Raw genomic sequence first — 25,759 nt, 5'->3', positions numbered from 1 at the left:
AAGCAGAGCACCGACCATGAACAAAGCGGAAAAAAAAAGCCACACTAGCAGCGAGTGTAGGGTGTTCATGTGTCTCTCTGCTTTGTCCTGGTCAGTGCACTGCTTCGCCCACACGGTATGATGACTAGTGTACCCACTGGAACATAGTGGGCCTAGTGGCACATGCGCAAGCTGTGTCACAAATGTGCGTTGACGAGCGGCACATACCAAGTAGTATACACACAAAGTGGCACACAGTAGTGGTACACCCCATGCGCCACATATATAAATTGGTGTCAAAGACGTTCGTTGAGAAGCGGCATCTGCCCAGTGGCCCCTGTGCCACACACCCAGTGGTCCCAGGAGCGCATAATTTGTTGGCCCAGGTGAACATAACACAGTGGCACTTACCCAGTGACTAAAGTGGCACATACTTTAGACTGCACTTCCTTCGAGATTGGCCCACAAGAACTGCCAGATGAACAAGAAGTGCTTTGGCTCTCATAAGAATGTTTTATGCTAAAACGCAATCGAAGGAAAGATTTCCAGTTATCTTCAATTCAAGTTCTTAACACTTGGTGATCATCTGCTGTTAAATTTGCTGATTCACTGAAATGTACGGTTTCGAACATTTTTCGCAATGATTGTCTCACCATACTGAGCCCCATAGCGTAATTCTGTATCTCAGATCGCGCTTAGATCGAGATATTGTTTCAAAAGAAGTATTGGACCCAATGCAGAAGGGCCCGAATTAGTCGCATTCCCTATATGCAACAGACATGGACAAAGTGTATGGAGTCTGAGCATTTCACCCTTCAAAAATCCACGGTACAGTTGATTTCACTGCTGAGTCCGTTTGACTCATGAAACTTCAATGTCAACTGAAGTGAAAGTTGACCGTAAATAGTTGCAGCGAAGCAAGCGTTTTATTTCAGTTCAATAAAAAATTAGGCTTTCACCATTCCTCTATAATAGACGAGTGAAAACATATACAATTACGCGCTTATAATTTTATTTTTGTGGCTACCGCCTTATTTAAGTAACAGGGAAAGCTTGAAGTGCGAACAATTTGCAGCCTCGCTTGAGCAACAGTGGCTGGCGGAGCTTCACTGCCGACTTGAGTTGTATCCGACTATAGCTGCTTAAAACGACAGCGGTTGTGGGCAAACTGGACAAATTTAAGTTCAAGGTATGGTGCGGTGCGTTTCTGCTACTTCTCAGCAATAAACGCCTTGTAAATTTGTCAACCGGACAATTCACGCACGGCGTGCAGACTCCAAGCCACATTAAAGCACCGTAGCGTCTAGGGGACATCGTAGCATCGTAGAGTCTAGGCGTCGCACTTCAACAGTTCTGTGCCCGCCGTGGTATCCTTGCGGCTATGTGGCTCCGTGGTATCCTTCCTCGAGGTCGCGGGTTTAATCCCAACCGTGGCAGCCACATTTTGACAGGGACGAAATACAAAACGTTCGTTTAGGAGGCTCGTTAGAGAAACCCAGGGGGTCAAAATTAATCCGTAGTCTGCCACTACGGCATGCCTCATAATACGATTCTGGCATTGGCACGTATAGTGTCATCATTCAAGTAAATTTTGGCACTTCTGCCCCGATGCGGTTTGCCGGGTGAGGAAATGACAATACTAACCTTCTCGGAGGTTATGAACAATGGCGCACAACAACGCCTCAAGCGAACTTGTCTCACTCTGTGTTCTGTGTACTGCAGTGGTGCACGCAAGGTAACATTTACCATTAACTCGCCACTCTTTCATTGCACAAAACACTGAAGAAATTAAACATTCACCGTCAACATAACCGCTAATTATCATCAATCAAAGCAAGCAGCATAGAAAGTTTCGCTTACGTCAATTCCCACAGTGCCTGGGATCCGCATAATTTTTTTTCTATTTTATGCAAGTATAAGGTAAGATGCTACTTACTCTCTCAAGGCCTGAAACGGGCTTATAGTTAGTATTGGGTTATTTTTTCTAACGCTGTAGATCAAAAAGAATAGGAAAAAACACACAAAATAAACTAGAGATGGCCAAGTATACTGGTACCAATGTCTGTTTTTCTTGTCATACTTATGTGCTCATCTCTGGATCTGACAACGAATGCTAAATGAATGTATTTTTGCGAGCTTTATTTCTTGCGATTTACTTTCATGTCGAAATTTCGGAATACTTCGCGGATATTAAATTTCGCGATATGTTCCTCCATCTATGATCACGTCCGGTCACCAACTCGTGGGTCGTCCGGATCGCCAGTTTGTCGGAGGCGGCCCGAAGAGGTAGCCGCCGTAGTCACGGTTTATTTATACCGGCCGGCCACGGTACCGCGGGATCTCTGGAGCGGCCGATACCGCGGCCTCTCATGGTCGAGTGCGCGAGCGTGTTTCATGCTCTCGCTACCAGCTCGTGAGCCCACTGGAGGGGATCGTCGCTGGCTCTGGAGGGGATAGTCGAGCCGCTACAGGCCGCCTAAAATGGTAAATTGTAACCAGCAGCGTTTCGAGGAACTGAGTGTTCCCTGATTGTATAGCTACTGCTCGACGGCACCGGGAACTGCAGGTGCGCGCGAAAATAAAGTCGATTGTAGTAAACCGCGGAAGCTACTGTGACTCACCGAGCACCGAAGTCGGGGCACCTGCATAGCGCACAATGGTTTTACGATGATGCGCGCCGAGGGAACGCTCTGGACATGAAGGTGTTTAAGAGACCCCTCAAACGGGACGAACGACGTCGCACCATCATACTCACTCGAACGCCAGGGATCATGAAAAAACGTGTTGTGAACGTGCGTAAACAGGCGCAGGTGCGCGAGGTGAAGGTGCCCTTCACAACATAAAGGAACGTTCTCCGCCAATATGAAAAGAAAACAGAATTTGTGCTCAAAGCTGGTAATTTCTCGTGTGTGTGAACTTGTAATGAGGAAAAGTTCCATGAGCAGGATTCTTCAACAAAATAAGAGCATAACAAATAGCAGTGGGTGGGGTTGTGATTTTTATGTTTACAAAAATCGCAGCTTAAGCCCAGATAAATTGTTCCATGTCATATCGATGGAGAAAGTAAATTTCAGAAACGCGCCTCCAGCTTCGCGTGAAAAGCGTATAGCGTCAAGATGAGGGAGTTGATGCCAGCTTGTTGCCCTTCCTAGCTTTATCTTTTTTTAGGGGGTTAACTGTAAATAACAACTGTATTTTCAATTGAAATTGACTGAAAGGAAATTGCAGTGGATATCACGCTGTCTACCCTACTATGCGGATGAAGGGCAGCAAGCTGAGCGAATTTGATGCATGTTAAATTGCAATGTTTGGGTGATTAATCCAACAAGGCTCACTAATAACCTTCTTTTTTTTTCTCTCTACATTTAGCGCACATGTTTAACATGCATAAGTGCTCACCGTTGTCTCCTTTTGCGAGCTTGTTTTTTGTTTCCGATATTTTCCACTCCCATGGTTTCATAAGCTTTTCTTTCATAGACGAGTGCTGAAGCTTTCTACAGCTGCAGTTCGCCTTACTGCGCTTCAACAATTATACAATCAATGTTAGATTATGCAACTAACATCTTGTGCCCTATATTAACACAATAAAAAAATACAAATGTGGGGATGTGTTTTATTCATAACCGATTTAGGGCTAACCTCGATCACCGCAATATTATAGGAAGAAAACCTCCCGACAATAACACAAGGAAACCGTGTTTAGCTGTTAAACTTCAAACAAAAGTAATCGAGCGCGTCAAATTTAGGCAGACTTATCTCTATTTTCTTTCTCCATGGTATATGTCACAAGGCCTAGACATGCGTTAACAATAGCTACTTTTTCCATCCTTAGTAACACGCTTAGGTATTCTGTATTTTCTAAACCAACAAACGAATGTAATCAACTTACAGACGAATCAGTCTTACGACCATCCATGAATCTGTTTGCCTGCCATCTTCAGTACTGATATGACATCTCACATGACGTGTTGTGTTTGCAATTTCTTTGTTTTGCTTATGTGTTTAGTTCAAGTTAAGCGTCGTGCTACATGCAAAAAAAACATAAATTTGTGTTCCCTGTATATATTTTTGGCTAATTAGCAAAAATATAATAAATGTAAGCCCACCCTACTAAATACCCTACATCGAGGTTGTAGTCTTCAATAATGAAATAAATAAATAAATATACCGTAAAAACTAGACCCCTCCCTCTCTCCCTCCTGTCCGAAAAGACAATGTTTTTAGCTGAATTGAAGTCATATCCACTTAGTGTATATATACATATATATATATATATAACACCAATTCATTTCTCCGCAAAGTTCGGGAATTTATATCTCGAAACTGGTGTCGTCCTGAGAATTCGTTCCAAGTGGATCCGGCTTGCGCAGTCCTTCGAGTAGGTCGGCGCATAAACTAGAATTGAGCTATCTATCTATATATATATATATATATATATATATATATATATATATATATAGTATAAATGGATATATAGCCCCCTATGGACATTTAAGGACGAAACTAATTGGAACACCGAAACGTTACATTCGGGGGTCGATACCACGACATTGACACCTTACTGAGCCATTTCAATTGTGAATGATTGCGGCATGTGTTCAAAAGTGAACAATTAGGAGAATTCGTGAAAATTTGTTTGCTAATATCCACGTGAAGATTGCACATTGACCAAAATAATGTAAACATTTTCAGCATATGACATGAAGGGGCCATAATACGCAACATGACACATGCTATGTTATGAAACATTATTCGGAAGAGACAAATATGGGGCTACGCCAGGAAGAAATAACTTGGTGGGCCTCAGAGAAAAATATACAGCTGAATGTCTAGCGGCGTTTTTAATGTCTTGGTTTCAGCGCAAGTCTTGTGTCGAAGCAGTATTTTTTATTGTCGATCTGAGTCCACTACAAGACAAAGGCCTTCAATTACTTTTATCCTGCTTCCACCGAACCGACGATATATTTACAGAAGATTTCTTTACTAAGCACCCTATCAGAATCATTTAATACACGTTTTAGAAAAGTATTCGAGGACTCTGACCTTATCGTAGCCCTCGCTTTCTTTACTTTGTTTAAAAAGTGCGCTTCAATATGAACTTTCTTGCTAGTGGCTGTCTCACAAGGCCCACGTGTTACTTCTAAACTACGTATTTTGTTAAGTTCCAGAGAGAAGCTAACGAAATAAATAAATAAAAGCTTTCATTGGCGTTTTGTTTTTGGTAATGTGATAAAAAATGTAATTATTGGTTGAAGAACACTTATTAGGCACATTTTTATGCTTCCCTTCTCGTGCTGCGCAGTGAAGTGCGTCTACAACATCCCGTCCTATTTCGCCGAGAAGCTCTACAAGACAATGAAAGTGAGTAATTTCTAGCTTCCTGTCCCGAAGAGTTTCTTTTAATTTGCGTTGTATGCGGAGGAAGCTGTCTTCAGAGAGGCCTTTATGGTTAACTTTTCATGCTTGGTGCGTATGTGATCTCTACGTTCGCACGGATAATCAAGTCGCGCGACGGTAAACGTTTGCAGTAGCTTTCAATTCTGGGGCCAAATTCACGAAGCTTTTGGTTCGTGAGTGCTCTTTGCCTTCGTCTGGCCGGTTTATTTCAAAACAACGTATTAAGTTGTTTGGGAATACGGATTTTAAGCCCCCATATTTGCAAAAAGCTCTTACAATAGAATCCTTAGGAAGAGCAAATTCTAGTTATTCTTGATGCATTGACTTGATGATAGTCATATTATTAGCGAATGCAAGCTGCTACTGGCAAATAGCATGTGCGAACGAAAATATGGGGCTATACGTGCCAAAACCGCAATCGGATAACGAGGCACGCCGTAGTGACAAACTTCGGATTAATTTTTTCACCGTGATGTTCTTCAACGTTTCCCAAAACATAAGTGCACGTGCGCTTTCCATTTCACCCTCGTCGGTATGTGGCTGCCGTGGTTGGGGTCAATTCCGCGACCTCCGGCAATGCCATAGCCGCAAATCTCCCGCGGGGTATTTGCATGGTGCTTATTTTTCAGAAGTAGCAGGAACTGTACAGTACCTGGAACTTAAGCTCATCCAGTTTCCCGGCAACCCCTGTCGTTTAGTGGTAAGGTTTCCTTGCCTCCGCACTTCACCTCCCCCCCCCCCCCCCCCTTGCATGGGGACTGCCTCTGCGCCTCCCTGTGCAGTTCTATCTACGCGCCCTCCGGACTTGCAGGTTAATAGAAAGGGAAGCGCTGTAGTTTTCCCAGTAATTCTGAGGGGCGTCACGGATAATTACAGATCTCAAGAGGCTATTGTGTGACGCCCAGGGGGCCCCAGAGGACATCCTGCACATTCCACGCGGTCGGGCGAAAACTACTTTCGCGTTGCCTTTCCTCTCCGACTCCTCTGACTCCCTGACACACAGCAAAGCACTAGTGTAAGAAATATGTTGAAAAAGGGAAAAAATGGTCTCAATACATACATATATGCACATGAACATCGTGTGTAATACATGGTCCTAGGAATCACGGGTATTAACCAGTGATTGCCTTAACGAAGTTATCAAGTGTCAATTTTCGTATGTTAGGCGAAGGCAGATTCCACAATAGAATGGATCGGGGACAAAACTATATTTGAATTTTTCAGTGCAGGCGGACAGGGGTGTTATATTTAGAGGGTGAAACTTCCGTGTGTTAGACGCTTTAGTAAACTTAATGCATTCCAAAGATGGAGCAACGTTCAAACTTAACAGTGGTGCAAAACAGCCTTTCTACATTACGCCGCTCTACTGGAGAGGAGAGGTTAAAGGAGGGAAGGTTAGATGAGGGGAAGTCCTTGGCGTAACGCCGGTATATAGCTCGAATAGCTTTTTTTTTTCTTTTTTGGAAGGATTCGCGTTTTTTTATGTCTGATTTAAGTCATGGATTCCAAATGACGCACCCGTAATCCAAGATGGGCCGCACTAGGGTTTTATTAGTGAGCAATTTTGTTTCTTTGGGGGCTGAGCGCAAAGAACGCCTTTGGTAACCTAGATGTGCTAGAGCTTTAAAACCGGTTGCTTCAATATGGCTGAACCAGAATAAATCTTGTGTAAATAGAAGGCCAAAGTACTTATATTGAGAAATGTTTTCTAGAGGAATACTATTGAAACAATCAGGAAGACGATATTGTGTAGTACGTGTCGAGAAGGTCATAGAGACAGTTTTGCGGAAATTGATGTCCATCTGCCACAAAAAAGATGGAAAATGATTTATTCAGAATGGCGTGATCTTCAAGACTGGTAATTGTGTGATAGATAATACAGTCATCGGCGTAAAGACGGATTTTAGTTGGTAGCACGTTCTTAGGTAGGTCATCTATATACAGAAGGAAGAGAAGCGGCCTTAAATCTGAACCCTGTGGAACATTACAGGTAACGGCCACCATAGGTGATTTTGCAGAATCTAAACAAACGCATTGCGACCTATGTGAGAGAGAACTAGAGATCCAGGTAACTAAGCTAGTATTATTTAAAATATTTTTATGGAAAACCTTGGAATGTACAACTGTATCAAAGGCTTTGGAAAAGTCTACGAATATGGCATCGATTTGAAAGCCTAGGTCAAAAGCGTGGCAGATGTCATGAGTAAATTAGGATGCTTGCGCGGTGCTGAGGTCACTGCTAAATCCATGCTGGAAGACTGTTAAAATATTGTTGGCCTCAAGAAACTCCATAATATTTTTGTAGACCGCATATTCTAAAAGGTTACTGCAACTAGAGGCTAAGGAAATTAGTCTGCAGTTGGATAGTTCTTGTTTACTCCCAGACTTCTGCAAAAGAATAACTTTCGCAAGTTTCCATGCTGATGGAATGGTACTTGTTTGCAAGAATTTATTAAATATCACTGTAAGAAACCTGCTGGACCGGAAAGCATACAGTATGAGAAATGAATTATGCATGTTATCAGAACCACAACACTTTTTAGAATCTAAGTTTAAAACTAAGTTTAAGACACCTGACATGGATACACTTAAGTTAGTAATAGCAAGCCGTGATTCTGAACTGAAAGAAGGGATATCAAAGTTGGGTGCAGATAAGACTGACTAAAAATACGAATTTAAAGCAGCTGCAATAACATGAGGATCATCAGTCGAAACATCGTTTATTATGAAGGATTGAGATGTTGTTTCACCAGGCCAAATCACACCCCAACATATTTTAGGATATAATTTTAGCGAACGAGGGGTGCTATGACATAAAACTATTCCAAACTTTTCTATTCCAATTCTGCAATCAGCCCTCCGTGATTGGTCAAAAACTTTTTTGTACCATCCCCACTTTACCTGTCTGCCACGCCACATCACGAAAACCGCGATAGCTCCCCGTCGCATATCACGTGTACGCAGTGATTATGCATGATTTGACCGAACAAAAGAAAAATAGTTATTTCTGATTCGACACCTTTTCGCCATTAGCCCTCGGCTATAGGTCAAAAGTTTTCGAGCTGCACCCACTTCACCTGCCTGTCACGCGACGTCACAAAACCGCGAATACTCTCCGCGTCAAAGTGACGTGTGCGCGTTAAAGATGCATTAATATACCGACCAAAACTGAGTTTTCTTCTGGATAGCCATAAGCTGCCCTGTTCCGAAAGGAATAAAAGATGGCTGCCGCCAATCGCTCAGGCACTGGCTACTCACACCTACCGGATAACATGGGTTTATTTGCGTATAATAAAACATTTTGCGTGGCCGTGTAACATTGTCGAGCACTTTTATCACGTTCACAGCCTCGACCTACCAACTCTTCTTTGCTGAGGACCCGTTTTAAAAGCATTCATAACCTTCCGTTGCATGCCGCCGCGATTTTCGACCAGCCACCGCAAGCTAAGTAAAGGAAAGCGGACTAATCGCAGACGCTGGTACCACCCGTTTCATCCAGTTATCGATTTTCAGTGCACTGGCTCCCCCCCATAGAATCTCTCTCCACTTGAGCCTGCTCCTTGCCTCTTGTCAGCAAATTAGATAAGACGAATCCGCTTAGTCTAGGCAATGTTATTCGCTTTTAAAGGGACACTAAAGAGAAAAACGATTTCTTCTGCATCAGTAATTACCTTTCTGCGACACCACAATAAGACTCTTGATAAGCCGGAAAAAGCGCAAGAACGAAAGACAGGTGGCCACGCCTCCTTCAAGTTTCCGCACCTGATCACTGTGACATCATGGATTTTGATGGCATCTTCTAGGGCCTACTTACTTATACGGCGGTAGAGATTGACTACATTCTGTTCTAAAGGAACCAAATATTGAACATAGCAAGTTTCGGGAACCTTTATTCAGCCAATGCGGACCAAATTCGAAAAGATACTTTGGAATCCCTGACGTCTCACTGACGTACCGGCGTTGGGGTATCGGCTCGAAATTCAAATACTCATACTTCGACTTTCATTTTCTCATCTAATAATGAATCTATTGTTTCGTAATGACTGCCTGCAGGGTTTTCAAACAATGCTTTATTAGTCTAAGTCTAAACTGATTTATTGTTTCACTTTAGTGTCCCTTTAATGCAAACAAAAGTGTCCTCCTATAAATAATGAGGACAGCGTTTGATTGGTCTCTTCAGACAACGCTGCGGGTTACCCCCCGATGCTTGCGTCGGCGGTTACGCAAATTTGACGTCTGGAGATTGGAATAAGACATATTGGAATACTTTTACGTTGTAGGCCCTAGGTAAACTAATGGCGTGGAATAAATCTCTGGCTGCTTTAGTTTTTAGTCGAAGTTCATCCTTAATAGTCTGAAACAGTGTGGTTATACAAGAGAGCCACCGGTGGTGCGTCTTTGTCGCCTAAGTCTAGCAAGGCGGTCAGAAAGGTGAAGGATCTCTCTGGTGATTCGTGGCAGGTCAACATTTCTTTTCTTGGTTTTGAGTGGAACAAAGCGGCTGACGCATGTACACATACGGCAGCATTGAAAAACTAAACCAAACTATTTACATCGTCGTAGATACTGGGGCGCCCAAAATCCGCAAAAGAATCAGCAAGAAAATGACTGATAGACTGGCCATCAGCTTGTGCGAAGTCATAAAAAGTGCGAAGAACAAACTTAGCTTTAGGAACAGGAACATTAATAATAACTAGAATAAGAATAAGGAGTTCTGTAGAATGTACACTAGACGATGCTCAATATGCTTTGCGCAAGCACGGCTGACGTACTTGTGACCAGGACCTCTGTTCACAAGAAGGCTCTTATGATTTGAGAGAAAACTTAAGGCAATCTTAATGATGCACGTACCACTGAATTACTGATGATTGAAGTAGCTTTACGTTTTCCCACCCGAGACCTCGTTTCAGGGCACTTTACTGAGCATCACGCATATGCTAACATTTGCGGCGGCCGGCGATATCTTAAATTTAACTTACTGCAAGTTAAAATGGTGTTGCCGCTATACTATAACGCTCAATGATGAATAGTTCTGCGCCAATCATGTAAGACCTTGAAAACTAATATCACTTGAACAAGCAGGACAAGCGATAGTGTAGTATCTAATAAAGAAGCCTATGGAATATCCGAAACTAATAGAACGTTGGGAGAGTTGAAGTGCCTTATTTAGCGGTCATATTATTCTAATGTTGTTTCTAATATTTGTGGCAAATTAAATGCGACGATAGTGGAAGGCAGCAAGCCGCCAAATGAATCCGAACTCACCGCTTTTACCTGACGTGTGCGCTGCTCCATATACTGATACACCAACGGCAACAGTGGCTGTCTCTCCCTCTAATTTTATTTTAATATGTCTGCAGTTATGTTTGGCACCCAGCCACGATGGCATCCGCCGCAGTGCCACAGACAGCGAATGTACCGCAATAATTACCTGCTCTCATTGCTGAGATGCATTTGTCAAAAAGTGAATCCATACGTGCCTCTCTTCGCGCATGCAGGGCCTCGGAACCAGCGACAAGGCGCTCATTAGGATAGTCGTGTCCCGGTGTGAAGTTGACATGGTCCAAATCAAGGAGGAGTTCACCAGAAACTACAAGTCGCCGCTGGACAGCTTCATAAGGGTGCGAGGGTTGTATACGGGGCAGCGCTGCTAATTATGGCGCGTCAAGTGCAATCGCGGAGGGGTCAGTGCCTTCGCTGGAAAAATCGCTTTGCCTCATGCCATGGAAATTCAGTTGTTTAAAGCGCGTCTTATCTTCCTATGTCTGAAACTGCTCATCTGTTTTACGTACTGAGAATATGGCTCTAGGTTTTACTACAGAAGAGCCTTGTTAATTCAACCCATATATTTTTTATTCCAATCATTATGTAGTGCGCTACCCTGCAGTGAAATACGCAGCTCCAGCGCTCTGGTTCATTCCAAACGTCCATTATATAGTGACTGCGCATTATCGTCGCCATTACCCCTCAGGTCCGGAATAATTAGTAAGAGTTACATGTCAAACTCGTATTCCTTTCCGCTCTTCGATTCGACACGATAAGCATGGATGAGCGGTCAGTGATATAAAATAAACAAAATCTATCAATATTAATCTTGATATCACCGGCTGCGGACTCTGATAAACATGGAAAAGATGCGAATTATTTCGTGGATAATGTGCGTCAGCAAATTTGAGCAGAACGTTTAAATGTAAAGTATGTTACTAACGGTCAGCAAGTCTGAGCAGAAAGTTTAAATGTGAAGTATGTTAGCAACGATTGAAATAGGGCTATTTGGTGGAGTTGCACCATATTGCGCTATCGTAAGGAAACAACTCGAACAAGAACGAACATGGAGGATGGAACGAGACCGAACATGTGAAGTGCAAACTATCAATTGGCGCCTATTCGAAAACACATTATGGATGAAATGGGAGACGATGAAAAAGCAGTCATAAACGTGGACCACGTGACTTTGTCTTTAATCTTCATTTGCCGCTCAGAAAATTCACTTCTTCCCTTGTTAAGTTTCAGCTAACATAACATACACTTATAAAATTTATTTGTTTGTATCCGCAATCTTCTTCAAATTAAATATTATGCAATAGGTAACGTAAGAAATAAGTTAATTAAGCATGAAAATGACGAATTCTGTTCTAATCAAATATATAAATTTTTAGATGACTAGAAATGATCAGGTTCTGTACCGGTTCGAAAACGAACATATTGCCTTTGATTATACACATAAAAGAAGTAACGCTAATTTTTTTTTCTTCTCCTCACCCCGCCTAAGAAATTAAACAAATGTAAATTTGAAAGCGAAGGGCCGTAAATATAACCAACTTCTCACCGAAAGTCATCCTCAGTTCATAATTGTCGGGTCAGCGTCTAAGACATTGAATGGCTCCCTTTTACTTGCTCGGTTTAGTCATTTCGGTAAAAGAAGCTGAATACTACAATCCCACGTGCATCCATTTCCTTGATCGTGTCTTTCACTCGCGCATTTGTATATCTCACGCGTTTGCAGGCGATTGAACCTCTAGTTGAAGTCGATGGAACACAATCTCGTTCTGACCAAGTTCTAGGGGAGAATTAGTTGAATGCGAACTGTATAACTTATTTGTGAGAGCCACTCTGGGGTGACAACGTTTGATCAAGGTCAACTATAGGGGTTGAATTGCCTCCAAACTGTACTTTCGAGGGAATCCACAGCGGCACCTCGCACCCTCAGCACGCTTATTATTCCGCACTTCGAAGTCCGCTTCGGTCAGCAGCTTGTCCGGGCGCGGCGTGGCAATGCAAAGGCGAGTAGCGAGTGCCGGTCTCATTCCATGTCGCTCCCCTGATACACTGAAATTTCCCAGGCGCGAGTGCGATGTTGCACTCCTCTACGTCCTGAAGTGCGCCTGAAGGCAAGGAGACACTGCTCACGGCACCCTATAGCGCCTTACTCCGCGCTTGGGGGGTCTAGGAAAGCGTCTGACATTGAACTGCACTACCCAGAGTGAGAAGCTGTAGAGTTGTGAAACAGAGATAAGTATACTTCATACATAAATGTGGCGTGCCAATTCGCCAAGAAAGACATTGTCTTCAATGACTAGACAAGACGAAAAATGCTCTAAAAAAACTAAACCACCAAGCGCATCCGGAATACTCGTGGCCAACGTTCTCCTCTGAGTGATCTAGATCACAAGTGATCACTACATCGGCTAAGTGAAACTTCAGTCGACGATGCGCATCTTGGCTATTGGTATTCAGGATGTGCTCGGTGGTTTGGTATTTTTTTTAATGCGCAGCATTCTTTGCCTCGTTCTTGGTAGGTTGCGTTAGGTATAGGTAGGTAGATGGGTTCCTGTCAAAGCTCCCTTTCATGAAGAGAAAATAATGCATGACCGATGGTGTAGTCGAACCTCTGCCGTAAGGCACAGCAGCCCGGTGCTCTAACCCCTAGGCCACGACCACTTTTTCGGTCTTTATTGCCAGCAAAGCATAATGTACTTAAATAACTCGAGTGAACATGCCAAAGGAAATACAACACATTTCGGATGCCAGTCCCACATGGGCTGTTCTTATTGAAGTTAGAAATGTTTCATATATGCAGTACAGTTTCTACATGCGGCACCCACTCCGGAACACAACTTTGTGTTTTATTCACTCCGAGAAAAATTATTACAGCTTCTCGAAAATACTAGCCGACAGGTTTTGCATCAACATCATTGTGGCGAAATACCAACCGAGTTCTCGACATACTGTGCAGGTCAAGTTGCACTGATGCATAAAAAGTGCACGATCATCATTTTTTTACTGCCAAATACCGTATTCCATGCGCACCTAATGGCAGGTTGTTCTTTGTATAGTTAGTTGGAGTATGTTCTAGAAGTAAACCGCGTCCCAACATTAAACAAAAACGTGCGCAATCGTCTCCGGCTTTGGACATAATAAACAGTTTACACCTCAAGGAACAAAGATGTGTTTCTGTTCTATCTATGTTCTTACAAGTAGCACGCCAGTCTTCACGCCAGATGGTACAATCATTCTTTTAACACGTTTTAGGACGTTTTTTCCAGCGCCTGCTGAGTACATAGAGCGATACAAAGGTATAGCAAAAACAGTACTTACAACATCGTTATGTGATTTCTTATGCATTATCCCACATGGATAAGTTTAACAAAAATACCCAGTTATAAATTGGCATGAAATAACAGCCTCTCTGTGATAGCTACGTATGGTTACAGGCAAGCACGCAGAAGAAACAATGAATTTAGGTAGAGCGTTACATAAGCACATTTGACATACGGTCCTCAGAAAGGGGCCTGGGATGGTTACCCGCAAAAAAAAAAAAAAAAGCGATTGACAAACTATTTCACGAATATGTGGGCCATACCAAGCCCACCATCAAGAAGTGTGCCCGGCTTGTCCTCTCTCATGTTGACCCCCAAACGAACAAGACAAAAGCACGACGCAGCTTTTGAAGTTTACATGCGAACAGTGTAATACTTGTAGCACGCATCAAAGCTTTCTTGCAGGAAACAGACTGTAATTCGTGGCACGTGCAAACATTGATAGGTCCCAGTCTTTCCACTTTTCCACTTGACCTCGTAGTTCTACAGTTTGTGCTCGCCACTACAGGTCAGTGTCAGCATAGTACTGAAGAGGGACTCCCAGGTACTTCGCTGGGGATGTTTCCCAGTTGATATCCACAAAAGCACTTGGAGTTACCACCCACAGCCCATATAAAAAAACCGCCGGTTCCAAAGGCAGCCAGCTCATTGAAACACTTGCCGCGTACGTCACATGCCCCTTTCTCGTCTTCTTTTTCTTGTGACAGCTTGCGCTTTTAGGCACCGTGTTTTGCTGCACTGTCTCCGGAACCGGCCCACATTTCCCAGCACTTTCTCGTAGCAGTTTACGCTGCGTAGAAACTGCGCGCCGTTGTGCCGACTTCATGATCGCCCAAGTTAACCATGTTTTAACATTTCTTCGCTGGCGTACAAATGTCATCGTAGTTTTAACACACACCATATGGCATAGTCATGGGTACGTGCGATTGTATAACACGTAGTTGCTGATCCGTGCTTCTCCCTCTCACACTCGTCCACTACCAACGTGGAACCCAACAATCGTCATGTCTTAAGCGTCTGTCGAGCCGGCTTAGAAATCATGCCTTCACTAGCATACGACCGTCTTCGACGAGGTCGTCGTCGTGTGGCTGTCGTCACACACACGCACGCTCCCGACCAACTATACAATCTGCACAAACACGTTGCTTATCCTGGTAATGGTTTGCAACACCCCAAACAATGCTGGATAGCCCAGGTACACCTAAGATGCTTCGCATAACATCGATTCCCACAGTGCGTGGGATCTGCACAATTTCTGTCTTAGCATCCGTTATCTTGTCCAGTTTCACTGTGTTACCTTCACCCATGGTCTTGTATTTCCCTCACCCTATAAACCTTAAAATTTACCGTGACATTATCGAATAAAATTAGTTGTCATAGAAGCGCTTTCGTCTGCCCGTCTCCTTTCTTGTCGAAAAAGTTTCATCTTCGCAGCGCTTGAAAGTGCATAAGTTACGTTTCACCATAAACCGTATTGAGTCCCCGTTGCTGTTTTGACCGCAGAGTGACACCTCGGGAGACTACAGGAAAGCGCTTCTTGCCCTCGTCAATGGAAACTGATTGTAAGTAATCGCGTTGTATCCTCCCGTATGGCGTCGTCGTCGGAGTTGGTCCACTAGCACTGACCCTAAACGTGTAGTGACTGGCACGCTGTTACAGAATGCGACGTCGGAAAGTGTCTGCTAGAAAACGCAATGGCGTTGCAGTTAAGATTATTCCCAACTGCCTTAGGCATGGTTTGGTAAATTTTTTACTTTAACGCTGGTGTATCTCGCGGCACGCTCTAATTAAGGCTGGATATGTCGAAGGGGTGCAAGTTTTGCGATTTCTGGTGAGCACACATGACTTGGAACATGTTCCCTACAGAGAATAATTTAAAAGATTATAGGGTTTTTGCGTGCCAAAACCACGATCAGGTTATGAGGCACGCCGTAGTGGGAGACTCCGCAAATTTGGACCACCTGGGGTTCTTTAACGTACACCTAAATCTAAGCACACGGGTGTTTTCGCGTTTCGCCCCCATCAAAATGCGGCCGCCGTGGCCGGGATTCGATACCGCGACCTCGTGCTTAGCAGCCCAACGACACAGCCACTAATCAAAAAGGAAAAATTAAGAAGCTATCTAGCGAACCTTTTCCTTAATTAGTCACCTGGGCATAGCGACTCGTCGCGCAAGTAACGTCCTTCTGCTAAGCTAATCCACATAAGTCAACGAAATCTTGTTATATGCTTCACGTGATGTAAAAAAAAAGAAGAAATAATGGAACTACAACGAAATACCCGGTAACCACTTTTGCTTCTAGAACATTTCCGAGGTTAAAACTAGCACCTAACTTTTTTTTTTCATGCACGGAAGCAGCTTACAAGTCAAACTGCCAAATTGTATATAGGGTCATTCCATGCAAAACGTGCCAGACAAGAAACATGCCCATCATTGATTTTCTTGAAAAAAATTGGGCTACATTGCTTTTGTGTGAATAAGGTTTCACCCAAGTATTTTCGTTGTCAAATATGTTTTGCTCACGTGGGCGCTCTGAGATTTCTGCAAAGAAGCAAAGTTGGTGGGAGGCACATATTTTTCAATCAGGTCTGTAACTAGGTGCCATAACAAATTTTATTTTAGACCATTATATTGGCATTCTTCTTGCATATGAAGTCATAATTGAATGAATTTCAGAATTTTCCGCGTTTATTTGGCTCAGTAAAAAAGAAATAGATGTTGTGTTTTCCGAAATTTCTTTCATAAACTGCGCTATTTTGCAGGTATACCATAATTTCTCTCCCGTTTTGCCTGTTGCTATAATGTATGCTAAAAATAATTTGAAATTATTAACAAATATAGTCTTTTAAAAAAATACCTACAAAGTTGGCAAAGAAATGAATTTCTTGTGATATTCAAGCCAAATTTAAGCATTAAGGCCCTCCAGATAAAGATATGTCAGATAGCTCAATATACGCACCGACTTCATAGCTTGCGATTAGGAAATTTTCGTTAGAGCAAATTTTGTCTGAAGTATACGTAGAAGACTATAGTCTCCTATGTAGTGCACATCTAATTTGTTAAATAAAATGTATGTGAAACTTATTTTTGCATAGCTTGTCACGCACCAACAAGAAACAGGCCGTATTCACACACAAAAAAAAATGTTCTTACGTATACAATCATTGTTCCTAAGTGCGAATGACAGCCAATCGTGATTTCGGACATATTATTAGTTCAGGCAGGGGGCCAAAGGCAAATAACACTGATGAATAAAAAAATTAATTTGGCCCCTAATCCGTTTTCCCGCTCCAGTATAACGTTGTGCCAATATGATGCTAGTTCTTTCACAGCTCCCACCATATCGTACAAGGTTACACTGCTTATCTTTCCTCGGTGCTAAAATTAGCACTGTCTGAGGAAGAAAATGGAAGAAAGAACTCCATGAAAGTGTGTTTTTCTAGACTTTTGCTTGGTGGAGGCCTATTTGGACCCTTGGGTACGGCTGGCGGGCTTATTGCAGACTTAAACAAATGATGTTTTAAACATTGTTCTGCACAATAACTGTTTATCTTCTTTCTTTGCTTTACGTACTTATGAATTTCTTCATTCATTTATTTAACCATTTGCAGGCATAACGTTCGTACCAGGAATCTGCGGAGAATCCGGTGTCTTCGTGTGGCAACAGGCTACGCCAGCGCATTGGGAACGCTAAAATTTTAACTTTAAAGAGCATATTTGTGCGATGCAGTAGCACAAAAAGCAGCCCTTGAAGAAAATGGCGGTAGACCTTAATTAAAATCAAATGAATATGTATTTAAGTAGTCAAGTGTTTATTTAGTACTTGTATAGGTCACCGTTATACTTGCGAATCGGCATCATCCTCCTGCTGAATGCATCCTGGGTCACCTGCATCTAAGGCCACGTACTAAGTGGTGACTGCGATTAAAAAGCCATTCTACGACCGACGCCTTGGCCGTGAGCGGCGTTGGCTAACATTCTGTGATTCAGGTTTTTTTCGTTAATTGTTGCAGATGGTTCGCTGAGGCGGAGCCTCCGAGAACTCAATTGAGGACAAAGCAGTTTGTTGCAAAACGCGCACACAGCTTTTAATAAAAATGATGTAAATGTGAACACAAGAACGCTTAATGAAAAATTCCCAACAGGAAACAAAATACAGGCAGAGCTGCAACAGTATACAAACAGCACTCGAGTTGGGGGCAGATTGCGAGTGCGCGCGCAACAGTTTGACGCGGAGGGGCGGAGACGAGGCGACGATTGAAGCGGCGTTGGTCTCGGCAAAAAGGTCGACGCGGTTGACCGATGAGCAGGCGGCCAGAGCGTGGCAGCTCCGGCTTGAAGCTGGGACGCAGGCGGCTTGTCGGCACATGCAGATGGAGGCGGCGTTCTGGTTGGGCAGCCCGTAGCCCTACTGCTCGCGCTCTGCCTGCGGGTGCAGAAGTTCGCCTGCCTCGGGTAGCTGTCCGTACTCGGCAAGAGTAGCGACGCCTGGGAACGGGTCGGCAGGAGGCCCCGGTCGGGTGAAGCTCTGGACGCTCGGGTCCGGAACACGACTGCCCGTCTTCAGCTTCCGGTCCGGTGGCCGACCTCCACCCTTGCGTCTGTTCCTGGAACTTTCCCTCTCTCCAGCCAGCACGCCTCGCTTTGCTGCCCTTCTGGTCCATTCCTGTCTTCCGAATTGATCTTCGGGCTCCAGTGTTCATCGGCGATTGGCCCCTGGTTTCTTCCGATTGGGTCATTTTCATTTTCTTATTTTCTTGCGCTGCGCGTTCTCCTTCCGAATGCTCGTCGATGTCGTCGTCTTTCACTAAGCTCGGGATGTGGCTCGACGCGAGCGACCCTTGTTGTCCTCTTCTTTCACCACGGCACTGTCTCGCGCACTTCACACCACCGCACAATCCCAGCGCTAATCTTGCACACAAATACCCAAGAAAGTTGCCTGAGAGATGGCGTCGCGGCAGCTTGATTGTTAAAGCACCACAATAGTTATCGTTTGCTTAATCATGCATTTCAAGTAAACGTAATAATTTCCATGTGCTACCTGTGACATAATGTTCTGTCACTTGGTATGGTTGTGACTATCAAGAAATCAAGGCTCTAGGATCCCCTTATTCTCCTCACTGCCTTGAATGACTTGGGCCGACCGCAAAGTGTTTATCGTGGGCGTCGCTGAGAAAGTCATGGTTGATTGCGGTTTCTTTACAGAGTCCATTAGTGGTCGCTCGACCATTTACTCGTATACTTATTCTTAGGGGGTGTGTATATTAGTATTCCTTTAAAGTTTAGGTGGCCATCGAAACCGTTGCTATTTTTAATAGGAGAGGACGATGCAGATGCGTATCGAAGAACGTATCCTGTTGAAAATGGCCATACGGGGTGGCAACGTGCCAGCTTTCAGCCCGCTGCACGTGTTTGAAGCCCACCGGTTCGGAGAACTGCGAAGAGCCGACAGCCACGAGGCGCGTGATCAACTCCGGAAATTGGTACTTGGCCGCACCACCCGGGACAAAGCAGTTCCACGAGCCCCATCTCCGTTGTGACGAAACGGGTTCGCCTGACGAACTATTTTACCCGAGGCTCCCGGCGCGAACCTGATTTCGCTACGCATGAGCAAGCCGCGGCGGGACAACGAGCTACTCAGGATGTCTCCGAGCTTCCCGGAACGACTCGCCTCTGTCGTCGGCTTCACTCCTTCGCACCTGTGTGTTTGCGTGTGTTTGGGCGATAAACGATAGTGCGGGGCGGCGACAAGTTTACAATGCTTGGACGAACCTTCCCGACCATTCCTGCTCCGACCCACCTCATCCTCCAAGCCGGCACACCTCACCCTCCATTCCTGCTCCGTCCTCGTCCGAACGATGACGTCGAACTATGAGGTCAAGCGCAGAGCTTATAAGCAGTGTTTGCCGGCTGCTAGGGAGTGCTCGTGTCGTGATCGTTGTCGGGAGCTGAGTGCTTGTCATGCTAGAAATGAATGAGCTGTGTGCTCGTAATCTGTTTGCTGTATGTTAGTTTTGCGGGCTCCATATGGGAGTCGCGCTAGTCTGCCAATGTATCCTGCTTAAACTGTTAATATGTAAATAAATCCTGCTCGCCTAGCCCTGTCGTCCCAAGGTCCTCGCTACGACTACGACCGCTCCAAATCCGACAATCCTTTGCCTGTCAACCTAGCTCTCCCCATTAGAGAGAACTCTGGCGCTAGCGTCAACATGAGCTGTTTGCCTAAACATCGTGCGTCTGGCTTCGGATGGTTCCTCTGCTTTGAAATTATTTCCACCAAGGTACCGCGTTATAAATGTAACAATCGCGTTATAATGAACATCATTCCCATGTTAGCTGGACGATTACAACGCCAGAGTTCCTTCTAAATTTTTGCGAGCAGTCGTTTCAGTACAGGAGGCCACACTTATGATGCTGACGCTATGTCGCGGACAAATACACAAACAGCGAGAGGATTACACATGGTGAAATGTTCAAGGACTCAAAGTTGCGCAATCTCTCGCAGTAGCGTTAGGTCACTACAGGTATCGTTCATAACGCTTGCCAAAGCAAATTGAGAGCCTCGCGTACACATGTAGCCACGGGAAACAGGCGGAATATCCTGAGCACAGTTCAGAAATCTAAGGCAAGTTGGCGAACACACAGCTATAGAAGAAACGCACACGGAGTGTTCGATGTCACATCGCAGGGGAATATTAATCAGAAATCGTGCGCATTACACGCCAAGCTGTAGAATATGTTGTCACTGACTATGTGCTTGTAATTTGCTTTCTCTGTACAGCACTTGAAACAGGCGTGTACGGTCAAGAAAATCACACTAATTGCACAGACAAAACGAAATCAAGCACAAAAAAGTAAGGTATCGCAGACGTTCGCACAATTGATCAAAACGACTACTGATGCAACGTTGAGAGACAGTCTAGCCGAAGAAGCGGCACTTGTTGGTTGGGTTCATCTTCGAGCCCGGCGCACAGCGGAAGGCGTCGGCGAACGGCTGGAAGTTCTTGACGACCCGGTTGCAGTCGGCGCCATACAGGTTGTCAGGGTGGCCACAGGCGCATGTCAGGTGGCACAGGGTGAGAAAAAACACCTGGAGCTCACTGAAGCGGCGTGATAGTCGCAAGCCGCTAGAGGCACCATCAAGGAAGGCCGCGAAGGCCACCTCGACCGCAGGCACGTCGGGAAACAGGTCCACCTGTTTGGAAAGGGAACAGCATACGTAACACACTCAACAATCGCAATATTTGAAAAGACGACCGCGTTTCCTGATTGTATGCCTGACAGGCTTTGTGCATACGCGTGCGGCCCATTTCGACTGCCAGCATCTGTTTACTACATCAACTATAGGATGCAGAACGGCTCAATTAAGTGGATGCGTACTATATTGCTGTTAACGCGCGTGGCTGACTTAGTGGAGCTGGAAGCTGTCTACGCCTAACAATAGTGTTGCACAAAAGCGTATTTTTACACATATTTAGAAGACAAGGCGAGTAGCACAGTCGTGGCAACAGCAAAGATGGCGAGAAGCAACCTCTAGCTCGCCTTCGTCGGTGCCGCCCTGATGGTGCAGTTCTGTCTCGCGGCAACAGACGAAAACGAAATGAAACAGACTTGTGCGCCCATGTTCTGCGTCCTCGTCAGTGGCAACTGAAGAGAACATATCGCTGGAAAGTAGTCGGTTTGCACCTGCATATTTAACAAGCAAATACCATAGACGGAACAAAAAAAAAAGTAGGCGCAAGACAAGCGCTAACTTGCAGCCACTGTTTATCTGGAGCAGATATATGCGTACATATAAAGAAGCAAGGAAAGCAGGCAGACCGCGCCGCATGTATGTGGCGAGGAACATCGTAATCTCATCTTGCAACGTATAAGAACGACCAAATCGTAGCTTTCTTTGTGAAAGAATTCTTGTAAATGTATACTCCCTAGTATTCGATTCCTGAGTAGGAGAGGGGACAGGCTTTCGGGTGATTTAATGGAGCTTTGTACATCCGACAGAATAAGAAGGCGTGCTTTAGTGACACGTCTGTAATGTTTATCAGCAATGAACAAACTCTTTTAGGAAGAATGCTGTGACTTGGTTGCTATACGCATTTCAAGATGACCACAGTGCTCATTGCCGCTTATAAGCGAGTTGCGGTCTGCGTACGTTGCTTGACAAGCTTCTTATGTGCACGTTGTCTGCTCCAAATAAAATTTCGCTGCGAGTTAGCGTTAGTCTTTTGTCTATCTTCTTTTCCTCCATCAATGGCGCGCGCTCGTTAAACTTGCAAGCGGAAGCTAAATTTTGCATTTGCTACGTTTCTCGACGTCGAGTCTCAGTGCATAGAGCCCCGGTGACGTGTCTTGTATAGCTGGCACGCCGCGTACAGAGGGCCACCCGAGTGCAGCGCTGACTATAGTTTCCAGGCAAACGATGAACTTCGGCGTGCCGTGGCTCCTATCAGTTGTTCCATGCTTATATCTGGCTCACAAAACACGAATCGCATTTACTACTGATAAAAATTCGGAGGACGCTAAAACGCCACTTTTAAGAGTGGAAAGTAATTATGGGGTTTTACGTGCCAAAACCACTTTCTGATTATGAGGCACGCCGTAGTGGAGGACTCCGGAAATTTCGACCACCTGGAGTTTTTTAACGTGCACCTAAACCTAAGTACACGGGTGTTTTCGCATCTCGCCCCCATGGAAATGCGGCCGCCGAGGCCGGGATTCGATCCCGCGACCTCGTGCTCAGCAGCCTAACACCATAGCCACTGAGCAACCACGGCGGGTAAGAGTGGAAAGTAATGGCACTCAAAGATCCCCGACTGCTTCTCACGCTTCCCGGCAACTGCAGCTTCTGCAGCTGTAGCGTTTACCGGGAAACGCTGGCGGCGAACGCTATGCACGAAGGCGAGCTTTCTGGTAGAACGCGGCCTCTTGCGAGGGCCGATCCCGGCAGTAATGCATAGCCGCATTAATATTTTAATAGTTCAGCCTGCGAACATTTAATATAAAAGGCATGCCCTGTCGGTTTCTCGTTTCATGACATTTATTTATGGGCTGTCATTGTCAAAATCCCCGAGGAATAACTTTGTCAAGTATTGTGAGACAAGGTATGCAAATTTAGCGATACCGCACATACCGCATGTCAGAGAAAGACGTGGCATATGTGTGTATGTGTGTGTGCGTGTGCGCGTGTGCGTGTGCGTATGCGCGTGTGCGTGTGTGTGTGTGTGTGTGTGTGTGTGTGTGTGTGTGTGTGTGTGTGTGTGTGTGTGTGTGTGTGTGTGTGTGTGTGTGTGTGTGTGCGTGTGTGTGTGTGTGTGTCAATTTATAGGGGAATTTTCGCTCACGGGGACGCCAGTGCCGGACGCCGGATATTCTGCGACACGGGGCCCTTAACGCCAACTCGTTACAATGTTTTGTTGTTGCCCTAAAGAGGAGTACCTCGCAGCGCAGGCGCTTCTCGAAATTGACTCGAGCCGTGGAGTCGCCAATCCACGAACCGGCCACGGGCTTGCCCATGGCGTCCACACCAATGCCGCTGCCGTCCACGGCGCCCACTAGCTGGCGAGCGAAGAGGAATCCCAAGCCTCCGAACAGCATCGCCCGCGTGCCCTCGCGGTGGTAGGCCGGCTGCGCCAGCAGCCCCAGCGACAACCGCACCGTGTTCAGCAGGTACCAGTAGCGGGCGTACGGCTGCGTGTAACTGCCCGGCAGCCGGTAGTCCTCATCAGCTTCGGGCGTGTCCCGTAGCGCGTGCCACACCAGGCGCGTCTCTTCCCACAGCTGCGTCAGCGACATCGTGCCGTTCCGAGGGAACGATTCGAAGGCCCGTTCCAGCGCATTCTCGGTCAGGTACTCGCCTCGGGGCCATAGTGTGATCCTCGCCTTGGAGAACTTATCGATGGCGATGGCCTTAGTGTGATCGTCTAGCCACAGCGATCCTTGCGTCTTCTTGATAGCAGCCTGCTGGTTTTGGACAAATTGAAACAGAGCAAAATACTGACTGATCTTCTTTTTAAACAGTGAAAACTGTATATGCCGAGTTAGACGACTGCATAGTGTGCCCCAGTGGTCATCGGGGTTGTTACCATTGCAACAAGAAAGCGAGGAGGAATGCGAGCGAGCTCCTTTCCAACTTGACAAATGGCCGAAATGGCGTTAGTTCAGCAAATGACCGAAGCCATGAAGCTGCGAAGTCTCGTACGTCCTTCTTTAACTATCATTTGAGACTACTGAGCATGCACACTTGTAAAAAAAAACCTTTAAAGAAAGTATGAAACAGTAAAAGGAGCTGGCTGCTGCCGTAAACATGCGACGTGTCCACTTTGCAGCTCTTCATTCAACCCAGTTGGGCACTAAACATGCCCAAAAATGCCTATTTATTTAAGCATCAAATATAATTCTCTTTAAAACGCGCAAAAATAATGCATCGACATTTTCGTTTCTTCCATAATGGGCACTGTAAGCTAGCTTGAGTGCCGGAGCGACTAAAATCGTACCGCCACTACTGCATATCATATTAGAGCCTTGAACGAAAACTGCGCAGCGAGGCGTGCTAATACGTTAGATTTTTTTGTGGCACTCGCAGCTTGTGAAAAGTGGCAAGTATAGGCAAGCGCATGCAAGCGAAATGAGCGCGATCGAGAGCGGAGGTTGTTTGGTTGTCACGTAACGCAATGCGACTACGCATTCCCTGGGAAACAACAATGAAAACTTGAATGCGGGTATAGGCATCGCTGTTGACCTGACCGGCTTAGTAACACCGCATATACGCCTATATATACGGAGGCCCCTGCGGTACAGAAATACTAGACAGGTTAACCCGGATTGGCGACAGGTGGGAGGTGATATGCAGCCGTGTCACGTTACTTTAACGTTAGTTTCCTGTCTCGATACTGCCTATAGGAGCCATCGTGTTGTGCAGGACTGTACGCGCCAAACCGGCCGCCCTTGCCGTGTTCGAGCACGAGCGCAGTGCCCAACGTGCCTTGACGACGTCCGCGAGCCTGTCGCTAATGGCGCCGCGTTCCTTGGCAGTGAAGCGTGCGACGCTGTCCGCCGCGGCGACCAAGAGTTCGTAGCTGGCCTCCACCTGAGCAGCGCAGAACCGGGGTCGCTCCTGGCGAGCGCGCGACTTCTCGCCGAAGAGCGCGAACAGCAGGCGGCCGGGGTCGCCCACCACCCCGTGAGTCTGCACAAACAGCCAGGCCAGATGACGCTTCAGCTGCGAGGCCGACAACCGGCGGAAAATCTCCCGCACGGCGTCCAGGAACACCTGGTCGCTGACCAGCAGCAGCACATCATCGGAAGACTCCTGTCCAAGACCTAGCTTGCGGTTGATCGCGTCACCGACGAAGCCGGCGCTCGACAACTCCGGGTAGTCGGCGAGCGCCTTCAACGGCAGCACAGTGGGCCTCTTGTTCCGGTTGGTGGCGGCCCGGAGCAGGACGTCGAAGACGAATCGCTGCACGTGAAAGGACTCGTTGATGGCCGCCTTGGTCGGACGCGTCGCGTTGCCGGAGGCCATCTGGCGGTAGAAGAGATTCCAATAGCGGACGTACAGTTGCTCGTTGATGTCGTTGAAGAACGGCGCCCATTGAGAGATCAGGTCGTTGGGCGCGAACAGCAACCGACGCTGGTGGGGGTAATCTTGCGACTTCGGGAGCATCTGTATGCTGAACCACAGCGGCGCTTTCCAGTTGAACGCGAGGTCGAAGAGCACCTCGGCGGGCGAAGACGTCCCGTCCGGACCATCGTCGGGCCACTGGAGTCCCCGGTCCCTCAAGAA

General features: G+C 45.8%; 2 protein-coding genes across 2 annotated transcripts in view; one reads left to right on the top strand and one right to left on the bottom strand.

Moving 5' to 3' along the window:
• LOC126536698 (annexin A4-like) overlaps positions 1-17,752 on the top strand; it is a 39,995-nt gene extending 22,243 nt beyond the window's left edge. The window contains exons 11-14 of the mRNA XM_055073853.1: positions 5,282-5,340; positions 10,875-10,997; positions 15,480-15,538; positions 17,589-17,752. Of these exons, the coding sequence (XP_054929828.1) occupies positions 5,282-5,340; positions 10,875-10,997; positions 15,480-15,536 (239 nt within the window). The 3' untranslated portion in view covers positions 15,537-15,538; positions 17,589-17,752. The remainder of the gene's footprint in view (positions 1-5,281; positions 5,341-10,874; positions 10,998-15,479; positions 15,539-17,588) is intronic.
• A 2,089-nt stretch (positions 17,753-19,841) lies between these two features.
• On the bottom strand, positions 19,842-24,915 carry LOC126536188 (neprilysin-1-like). Its single transcript, XM_050183075.2, has 2 exons — positions 23,413-24,915; positions 19,842-21,172 (listed from the first exon to the last, which is right to left on the bottom strand). The coding sequence occupies exons 1-2, from the start codon at positions 23,767-23,769 to the stop codon at positions 20,897-20,899; spliced, it is 633 nt and encodes a 210-aa protein (XP_050039032.2). The 5' UTR covers positions 23,770-24,915; the 3' UTR covers positions 19,842-20,896.
• Positions 24,916-25,759: the final 844 nt, after the last annotated feature.

Source organism: Dermacentor andersoni, chromosome 4 (assembly GCF_023375885.2).
Source record: "Dermacentor andersoni chromosome 4, qqDerAnde1_hic_scaffold, whole genome shotgun sequence".
Classification (NCBI taxonomy): Eukaryota; Metazoa; Arthropoda; class Arachnida; order Ixodida; family Ixodidae; genus Dermacentor; species Dermacentor andersoni.
The sequence above is the reverse complement of the archived record's forward strand: the minus strand, read 5'-3'. Positions and strand labels throughout refer to the sequence as shown.